This window comes from Ctenocephalides felis, unplaced genomic scaffold (assembly GCF_003426905.1).
Source record: "Ctenocephalides felis isolate EL2017-DRISC unplaced genomic scaffold, ASM342690v1 CF-g0.4_SCAFFOLD_01886, whole genome shotgun sequence".
Classification (NCBI taxonomy): Eukaryota; Metazoa; Arthropoda; class Insecta; order Siphonaptera; family Pulicidae; genus Ctenocephalides; species Ctenocephalides felis.
In genome coordinates, this window is record NW_020538040.1 from 128,382,464 (window position 1) to 128,393,345 (window position 10,882).

The 10,882-nt window shown below is 30.1% G+C and overlaps 1 protein-coding gene across 2 annotated transcripts in view; it reads right to left on the bottom strand.

The window, feature by feature from the left end:
- The window catches only part of LOC113378098 (phospholipid phosphatase homolog 1.2 homolog), a 68,482-nt gene extending 58,608 nt beyond the window's left edge, over window positions 1-9,874 (bottom strand). Inside the window, exon 1 of one of the 2 annotated variants that reach the window (XM_026618618.1) lies at window positions 9,490-9,874. In XM_026618618.1, the coding sequence (XP_026474403.1) occupies window positions 9,490-9,535 (46 nt within the window). In that variant the 5' untranslated portion in view covers window positions 9,536-9,874. The remainder of the gene's footprint in view (window positions 1-9,489) is intronic. The other variant, XM_026618617.1, reaches the window with a different exon arrangement.
- Window positions 9,875-10,882: the final 1,008 nt, after the last annotated feature.

Here is a 10,882-nt window from a genome sequence, read left to right on the forward strand (position 1 = left end):
GCTATGTTACGGTTTATTTTATCCGAGAATTGCCTCCAGAGATAAGACAAATGTTTGGGTTGCCTTCTATAAAAAACGACTTAGTTAAGTGAATCATCACAACAGCTCATAGAACCTGCAAGTTCTGATTGCTGGTCAAAAACACATAACTTCTTCATACGCTAATAAAAAACTAAGGATGTGACAATTGTTATAAAATAATTCTTTACAAAGGATATATTATATATTGGATAATTAATATTTTTAAATTCAGCCACTTCATGCTTACACTGGGATAAGATAATCGTGTAATCGTGCTAATTAGTTTTTAGTAAAGATTGGAGAGCAGTTTATTCTCAATTGTAAAAAAAGTGCCGAAAATGGTAACTCAGTTTTAATAGAACGGAGCGTCCGAATTTAATAATTCAAAGACATTTTACTTGTATTGACGGAATGAACAACTGATAAAATTTTAGGAAGACAGGTCCAGAAGTTATGAACTCTCGATAAAAATAATTTAAAAAAACAAGATAAAGAATTGATCAAATTTTCATGAAAGCAAGTCTAGTGGATTCGGAGATCCAATGAAAAAAGTAAAAAAAAATGCCATTAGGCGGTCAAAAATGATCATTGGACATATGCACATCAAATTATCAGATATTTTATAGAGACTTTAACAATAAGTATAAATTTTGTTTGCATTCCTATGGGTGCCGTACCAGTGTTTATCCGTTAGACGGCGACGCGGCGCTTACGCGCTTTGACATTTCGTCTCTATGCAGTTAAAGCAGTACGATTTGAAAAAAAGTTCAGAATTTCAAAAATATGTCAAAATAAAGAAAGAATTTTTTTTTTTAAATAATTTTTTTTTTCAAAAAAAAAGTAATTTTTTGTCAAATTTATAGTTTCTCAAAAATCTAACCTTTTTGAAGTAAATTTTTTTAAAAAATATTAATCGTTTCTAAAATAATAATTTTTGTTACCGGAAGTTCAGGCAATTTGCCTTAAGGCACGATGTCATGCGCCCCACTAGTTATGTCCTTAAATCAAGCTGTTGAAAATTAGTCTTTAGAAACACATATATATCATAAATATAAAATGAACTTTATAAAAATTTAAGTTTCACTAATATTTTGTATCAGTTGTAAGGCTAATTGGCATTAAGAAAACTTGCCGCAAAATATCCAAGTGTCATTAGTCTTCGGCTTGACACCAGCTTAAAAATGTCGTATTAACTCGGAATGTTTGCAAGTGACACTCACATATTTACACAACATTTGCATTCAACAATGGACGATTAATTTTTTCAAACAATTGTGAACGCTCGAGTGAAATGACAGACGTTCTACGACGTCCAGATCCAGATAAAAACATTATTTCAAAAGGCTGTTGTTTTAAGTGTATACAAAAATTTATCGAACAGTTCTTTACGAAACATTATTTTACGTATCAGTGTCTTCCACAAAAAAATTGAACTTAATTTAAAACACATGATAATTAAAGTTAAAATTGAAATAGTTAAAAAAAAACAATAAATTAATAGCTAATTATTAAATTACTTATAGAAAAAAATTAATTAAATTATTGTTTAATTAATATATTCATATTTTTTCAAGTTTGTAATAAAAAAAATGTATATAACAAAAGAATTTCGGACTGTCAGTCCGTGTCGGAAAAACTTCAATTTTTTAACAAATAAGAATTTACATGGGGATCATTATTATTGAAAAAAACGGATATGAGTGATAATTCGAGATTTTTCAAGACTGTGCATTATGATTGATGGCAAAATTCTTTGCCGGACTGAGAGTCCGCGCGAGTGTAATGGATAGCGAAGATGCAGTAAGTGGTGTATAGTGGTCGAATTAGTAAAACATTATCGTTTATATAAAATATAACTAGTGGGGCGCAAGGCATCGTGCCATAAGGCAAATTGCTGGAACTTTCCGTACCAAAAATTATTTTTTTTTTAAAAGATTAACATTTTTGAAAAAAAAATACTCTGAAAAATTAGATTTTTGAGAAACTATAAATTTTTGACAAAAATTTACTTTTTTTGAAAAAAGACTTTCTGAAGAAAAGTGTATTTTGAAATATTTTGGAAATTCTGAACTTTTTTTCAAAGCAATCGTCCTGCTTTAACTGCATAGAGACGAAATATCGAAGCGCGTAAGCGCCGCGCCGCCGTATAACGGATAAACATTGGTACGAAGCCCATAGGAATGTAAACAAAATTTATACTTATTGTTAAAATCTCTATAAAATATCTGATAATTTGATGTGCATATGTCTAATGATCATTTTTGACCGCCAAATGACATTTTTTTTTACTTCTTTCATTAGATCTCCGAAACCGCTAAGCCTGCCTTTATGAAAATTTGATCAATTCTTTATCTTGTCAATACAAGTAAAATATTTTTTGAATTATTAAAATCGGACGCTCCGTTCTCTTAAAAACTGAGTTACCATTTTTGGCACTTTTTGCCCCGTATCATTGGAACGGCTAGACCTGCCTCCGCCAAAAACTAATCAGCACGTCTCCTTATCAATACAAATCGAATGTTTTTTGGAACATTCAAATCGGTTGATCGGTTTCCCGAAATCGTCGACAAAAATTTATATCCGCACACACACACTCATTCATTTATTTTTTGTAAGGTATGCCAAAATGTTCAGAAGGCTTTGAAACGTAAAGATATATGAAAATTTTCATTTTCGATCTTTTTGCGATTACTATAACTTGCCCTACGGGAAGATAAAAATATATTTGTTGTTTGCGAAGTGACATAGTTTTAAACAATTTTGAACTAAAATTAGATTGTAGTAAAATAAAATTTAATAAAAATAGGCTACTTTCAATTTGAAATATATATTTGGCCTATATTTTCACGTAAAAATGGATATTACAGTTGCATGATAGGTCTGGAGCGCGGAATGGAATTGGTTTTTATTTTTTTAATATCAAGTATTTCATCATTTTAAAATTCTGTTCATCTGAACTTTTGATAAAACTTGCCGACACACTTTAGTACATATTTTTTAAAGCAGGGCCTTTTCAAAATCGACTATGTTTAAAAAATTTAAATTCAAAGTTCATAGTTCAACAAAAAGTCATAATTCTTGAAAATTAGGAGCAATTGTGTTATTCTTTTTACTGTGGTCCTAGAAATGTTATTCACGGATACCGTTCTAAAGTTTGAATGAACAAAATTAATAAAAATTAACCACAATAATTGAATTTCACCAAAACTCAATGTATTTAGAAGCTTAAATTTTCAAACAACGTGACATTTTTTAAAAATTTTTCAAGGCATGATCACCCCGTTTCGGCTTCACGTTGCGTTCTGGGATACCCTGTATTTTCGATTTTTAATTCTGTCTTAAAAGTAGGTGGTATTAAACACAGGACGCAACGAAATTATGGGTGTATTAATTTCAATTAAATAAAACATTAGTGATGTATGGCATCATGCTGAAACTTCCCGTACCAAAAATTATTTTTTTAATTAAAAAATTAATTTTTAAGATTTAATTCTATTTAAAAGTTTGAAAACAAAAATATTTTAGAGAATTTTGAAATTTTTGAAAAAAAATTCTTTTTTGAAAAAAAAACGATTTTTTTTTTCATATTTTGGAAATTCAGAACTTTATTTAAAGCAATCACGCTGCTTTAACTGCATAGATACGAAATATCGAAGCGCGTAAGCGCCGTGTCACAGTCTAACGGATAAACAATATTACAAAACCCATAGTAATGTAAACAAAATTTATACTTGCCAATAATATTAATTTTATTCCTATAAAATATCTGATAATTTGATGTGCGTATGTCTAATGATCGTTTTTGACCGCCAAATGGCATTTTCTTAATCTTTTTTTAATCGACTTCCGAAACAGCTAGAGATGCTTTTCCAAAAATTTTCATTTATTCATTTCGATAGTACAAATAAAACGTTTTTTGAATCATTCAAATCGGACGCTCCGTTCTTTCAAAAACTGAAGTGCCTTTCTTTGGCACTTTTTGCCCCGTATCTTCGAAATGGCTGGACCTGTCTTGTCCAAAAACTAATCAGCACGTAATACACAAATAGATTCCTATAGGTAAAGACACGAATGTTTTTCAAATCGGTTGAACCGTGTTCCCGAAATCGTCGACGAAAATTTGTATCCGAGCACACACTCACACATCAATTTTTTCTAATGCCAACATGCTCAGAAACCTTTAAAACGTAAAAATATATAAAAAATTTCATTTTCAATTTTTTGCGGGAAGTTAATAAACAGATTAGTAAAAAACCTTAAAGATATCAGAAATAAATGTTCTTAAAGAATAAATCGTGTAAAAAACGTAAACGTCCACAACTGCTCTACATGTAACGATCGGTCTTATTTATCATTGTAGAGATGTGCTCAATATAACACCGAAATTGAGTACGGGTCAGGAACCTTTAGTTATCTAATTTATTGACTAATAAGGATTGTGTAGTCAGGACTGTCACTTTACCATCATCGAAGCTGAGGGTTTAATTTATTTTCGAGTCTTCTGCAAGTCAATGCTTGGTGACCAACGCTCGTTAAGCATTTAACAGATCAAATGAAAATTAAATGAAACAAATAAAATCTGAGAGAGGAATAAATTGGTCTTATTCATATATCTAAATTACATAAATAACTAGTGGTGCATTGCATCGTGCGGTAAGGCAAATTGCTGGAACTTGCCGTACCGAATCATTTGAGAATTTTTTTCAGTAACTGATTATTTTTCAAATTGTCAAAAGCACAATGTTTTTTTCATTATTCTAATCAGATGATCCGTTCTCTCAAAAGCTGCTAATGTTTGCACTTTTGCACGTTTGGCAGCACGTTTCCTCGTCACAACAAACCAAAACTTTTCTGAATCATTCTAATCGGATGCCGCGTTCTCGCAAAAACCGAGTTTCTATTTTCTGCACTTTTTGCTCCGTATCTCCAAAACGGCTGGACCTGTCTTTGCCAAAAACTATTCAGCGCGTTTCTCTATCATTAGGAATCAAACACACACAACAACATATACACACATGCATATTTTCTAAGGTATGCCAAAATGTTCAAAAACTTCTGAAACGTAAAGATATTCAAAAAAACTCATTTTTGATTTTTTGACAATTACTATAACTCACCCTACGGAAAGTTAAAAAGGATTTTGAATATAAATAAAATAAAATGAAGCACATTTTGAAATAAAAAATAACTAGCTGTAAGTGGAATTCTGTATTGAGGCAATTATGGCATCGTGCCTTAAGGCAAATTGCTGAAACTTCCCGTACCGTAACGAAATGTTCGTGGAATATTGAATGTTTTCAAATAGATTATTATAAATATTGTAACATTGTCTAATATTTATAAGAATTATATAAACTGAATTGCAGAGTTGAAATTATTTGTTTAAAGTATATTAGAACTATAGTCAGAATTAAAAATATATATATATATATATATATATATATATATATATATATATATATATATATATATATATATATATATATATATATATATAGATTGTTAGTCATTCAGTTCAGTTTTGATTGTTGACGAATATGAATTCTAATTTTGTCTAATCGAATATTTATGTTGATTTATGTATTTTAGATTGGAATGATGACACACATCAAGCTTCAAAACGTATAATTAATAAAGAATGTTTTTCTAATTCGACGAATGGGCTCAAATTATTTCATATATTCTTCCAACGTCGTTTCAGAGAATTTGTGAGAGATTTCCCATTGCCATTTCACACATTAGTGCCCGAAATGGGGTTATTTTTAATTGAAAATAATATTTGTGATCTACATTTTCAAGTGAAAATGAACATCGCTGCTGCGATATATATAAGGTTGGTTAAATTTTTTGACCATACCGTAATTCTAGTTCTACGGGTCATTTTAAATTGCCAATGAAACCATAGCACGGAAGTGAATTTCGAGTTTTTGTCCATATATTTAAATATTAATTTACCGGAATATCAGGTTTACTCGTCTGGGAATTTAATGATCGTTATAAAGTCGATAGTCAAAAAGAAATATGCACATATACATAAACATAACAATAAATTAATTTAAAATCATAGAAAATAAATGTAGCAGAAGATATTTTCATTAAATCAAATACTGAAGATATTTATTATCTATCACCATTAAATACATAAATATAAAACCTATAAATTAATTAAAAAATAAAGTTTTATTTATCAATCAGAGTGATCAATAATAATATCTTAGTGCTTGAATTAATAATAATTAATATTGAATAATAAACATACAAATGATTGTGTACGCCTAATTTCTATTGCATTGTACAAAAAATTGCTCGTTTTCAAAGCCAAATAAAAACCAAGATGTATTAAAACACATAATTATTGTATTAAAATATACAATTGTTTTAATCAAAGATGAAAGGCAGCGAAAAGGAAACACTAAACAAAAAAAAGAACTTATTTCATTAGATTTTTGGGAGAAGACACACACATGATCAGATAAGCTAATGTATGTGTCTTCAGACGGAGGATTAATCAATTAATTAATTAACGTTAACATATGCACAGAGCTGGAGAATATATGTAAACACATTTTTTATTATCTATATTTATTTGAATGTTTTGATTCCGTTTCAGGTTGTAATCAAAGTTCGGCTCATGAAAACGCACAGGAAATTTTTACTTTGAATAATTTTACATGCTTATTTTTATCTTTTTCTTATTTTTCAAATAATACATTTGAATTATATATAAATACAATATGTATGCGCATGATGAAAAGCAATATATAGTTTAAACAATATATAAAAACCAAATGTGTAGTACAAAAAAGCAGGTAAACTATTGGGTTTTTAACATACATTTCAACATCAAATTTAAACACCTTCAACATATATATATATATATATATATATATATATATATATATATATATATATATATAATAAAATAATAAATTTCTTGAACAAGCATCCATCCAGATAATTTTAAATAAATTTAATAGTTACATACGTTTCGAGTCCCGATTTGACTCTTCCTCAGTGAAAGAGTGGCCAAATCTATGGATTCGTATTTCATCCTTTGATATGTGATGGTCGAATTTATTATTTTCGTTTTTTTGAAAAATAATTAACTTCCTGTATGGTCGTCCAAAAATCAAAAATGAAAATTGTAGCATTTCTCGACGTTTTGAAGGTTTCTGAACATTTTTACATGCTTCAGAAAAAATGGATGTGTGTGTGAATGTATGGATACAATTTTTCGTCCACGTTTTCGGGCGCACGGATCAACCGATTCGATTGGTTCAAAAAACATTCGATTCCTATTGATATGGAGATGTGCTGATTAGTTTTTGGCAAAAGAAGGTCCAGCAGCTACGGAGATAAAGAGCAAAGAGTGCAGAAAATAGAAATCGAGTTTTTGAGAGAACGGAGCATCCGATTTGAATGATCTAAAAACATTCAATTAGTAATGATTTGGAGAAGTGATTATTAGTTTTTGGCAAAGGCAGGCCCAGCCATTTCGAAGATACCAAGCTAAATGTGCAAAAATGGCAGTTTTTGAGAGAGCTAAGCGTTCGATTTAAATGATTCAAAAAACTTTCTGCTTGTTTTGATAAAATAATTGATTTTAGAATAAAAATTTTTTGTTTCAAATTTTTATTTTCAATTTTTTTTCTTCAAAAAAAAAATTTTTTTGTATATCGAAAATAATTCAGATTTTATTTTTCATTCTGATTAAAGTTCTAATATACTTTAAACAAATAATTTCAACTTTGCAATTCAGTTTATATAATTCTTATAATATTGATAATAATATATTTGAAAACATTCAATATTCCTCGAACATTTCGTTACGGTACGGGAAGTTCCAGCAATTTGCCTTAAGGCACGATGCCACACACCCCACTAGTTTATTCTCATTTTTCTCTAACATGCTTGTTTGTGAGGTAATATTTTCTTTGACATGCTTTTGTTTTGTGTATTAATCATGTGTGTGTTTTGTTTCTACTGAGGAACAGTCAAATTGAGACTTGAAACGTATAGATTCGATTACATTTATTTTAAGAGACATTTATTTTAAGTTTTCTTTCTATTTTATTATCTGGATGAATACCTGTTAGGAAGTTTTTTGTTTTATCAACACACACACACACACACACACACACACACACATATATATATATATATATATATATATATATATATATATAATAAAATTAAGCTTATATACTATTCCAGAGCCCGGGCCTAAAAACGGATAGAAGCAATATTCATCTTTTAAAGTGCAGGAACCAGCATGACGTATATTTGCTACAAAATTATTAGGCATGATAGTCTTAACAAGGTTCCACAGTATAAATGTGTTATTAACTTCCCGTAGGGCAAGTTATAGTAATCGCAAAAAAATCAAAAATGAAAATTTTTATATATCTTTACGTTTCAGAGGTTTCTGAAAATGGATGTATTGTGTGTGTGTGTGTATGTGTGTGTGTATGTATGTACGTGTGTGTATGTATGTGTATGTGCGGATACAAATTTTCGTCGACGATTTCGGAAACACGGATCAACCTATTTGAATAATTCAAAAAAAATTCGATTCGTATTGATAAGGAGACGTGCTGATTAGTTTTTGGCGAAGGCAGGTCTAGCCGTTCCGAAGATACGGGGCAAAAAGTGCCGAAAACGGTAACTCAGTTTTTAAGAGAACGGAGCGTCCGATTTGAATAATTCAAAAAACATTTCACTTGTATTGACAAGATGAAGAATCGATAAAATTTTCCTGAAGGTAGGTCTAGCGGTTTCGGAGATCTAATGAAAAAAGTAAAAAAATGAGCCATTTGGCGGTCAAAAATGATCATTAGACATATGCACATCAAATTATCAGATATTTTATAGAAATTTTAACAATAAGTATACATTTTGTTAACATTCCTATGGGTTCCGTATCAATGCTTATGCGTTAGACAGCGCCGCGGCGCTTACGCGCTTTATATTTTGTCCCTATGCAGTTAAAGCAGTACGATTGCTTTGAAAAAAAAGTTCAGATCTTCCACAATATGTCAAAATAAAGAAAAAAAATTTTTTTTTTCAAAAAAAAAAATTAAATTTTTTTTTTTTTTTTCAAATTTTTTTCAAAAAAAAGTATTTTTTTGTCCAATTTATAGTTTCTCAAAAATCTTATTTTTTCAAAGTACTTTTTTTTCAAAAATGTTATTCGTTTTTAAAAAAATAATAATTTTTGGTACGGGAAGTACCAGCAATTTGCCTTAAGGCACGATGCCTTAATTACCTTGAGACAGAATTTCACTTACAGCTAGTTTATCATATATCTTGTTAAGAAAATAAAAATTCGTATGATAAACGCATTCCGCGACAATTATAAGCACGCGGATATAATCTAATTGATAAGGTCTTCTTACACAACACATTGGCGCAAATATCTATCCTAACATTTCATTTCAAATTGTCTGCCATTGAAGATAATTTTATTACCTGCTGCTGATAAGGTGATCGGCGTGAAAAACTTGTATAATTTCATAAATATAAAGATTGTTTAAAACAATAACACAAACACTATCACTTTCATTCACTCGGAGCGCGCGTCTGATGCAATTGCCGAATTAAATGTTAACGATTGCATGGTGCAGGATGGAAGACTGCACCGTGGTTAGGAAGATATCTTTTTTCAAATTTCGCGTTACCAAAAGATACGAATATCTTCGCCAAAACGGGCGAAGCAGACATGACAAATACTGTTCGTGCCTGCACAGATACGAAAGACAAACTGACTGAGCTCCAGTGACAGCGCGGCTAGCGACGATCCAGCGGTCAGGGAAATCGAACCTGCACTGACGCGTCGATCGAGGTTGAAAGATACATGCGGAGCGGCGGACTTGGTCGTTAATTCGTTAACTGTTTACACGGCAATTGTGATGCGCGCAGAGGCAGGTCCATGTTGTGAGAGCACATTCTGCAGACGTTGTTTATAATTTACGATCATTGACTTTGTATTGTGAGTACAAATATTTTACTACTAAATCAAATATTTTGACCAAATTTATATACACAAATCCAGGGCCGCATTTAGAAATTTGGCGTCCTGGGTCACTGATAAAAATGCCGCCCTTCCTAAAATTTTACTTAAATAGTTTTTATGTCTCGTTTATTTTTAATTAATTGGTTATAGAACATTTATTACGCGTTACATACTTCAATAATATAAAAAAATATTCATATTTGTTCTAACAATAAGAATTGTAAATTTTGCGTTAAAGAATTTCTTCACAGTCACATTCGATAAACTTCCAGTAGGGAAAGTTGTAATCGCAAAAAATGGAAAATGAAAAATTTTATATATCTTTACGTTTCAAAGGTTTTTGAACATTCTGGCGTACCTTAAAGAATGGATGTATGTATGCGCAAATACAAATTTTCATCGACGATTTCGGGAACACGCGGTTGAACCGATAAGGAAACGTATTGATAAGTTTATAGCCAAGACAGGTCTAATTACTTCAAAGATACAGGAAAAAAACCTCATGATGCATTCAAATTAAAGGCGCAAAATTTGTAATAAAAAATAGGGGGCGAGTGAGGGAAAGTTAAATATGCTATATTTTTTTATTTTTTAAAAATTTATCGCACATCAACAAACGGCCTAATAAGAAAGCGCCTACATTTATCCATATGAATATTGATTATAATTACAATTACTTCTAATTTTTATTTATTTTATTCAACTATTATTGTTTTAATATGCTATTTAATATAATTTACTCTACCTTTTCACTTCATAATTAAATAACGACGACATATTAAATTCACTTATCAAAAATTAAAAGGCTTAAATACTGAGTAATCTCTTAGAATTAATGCTAAACGCTCA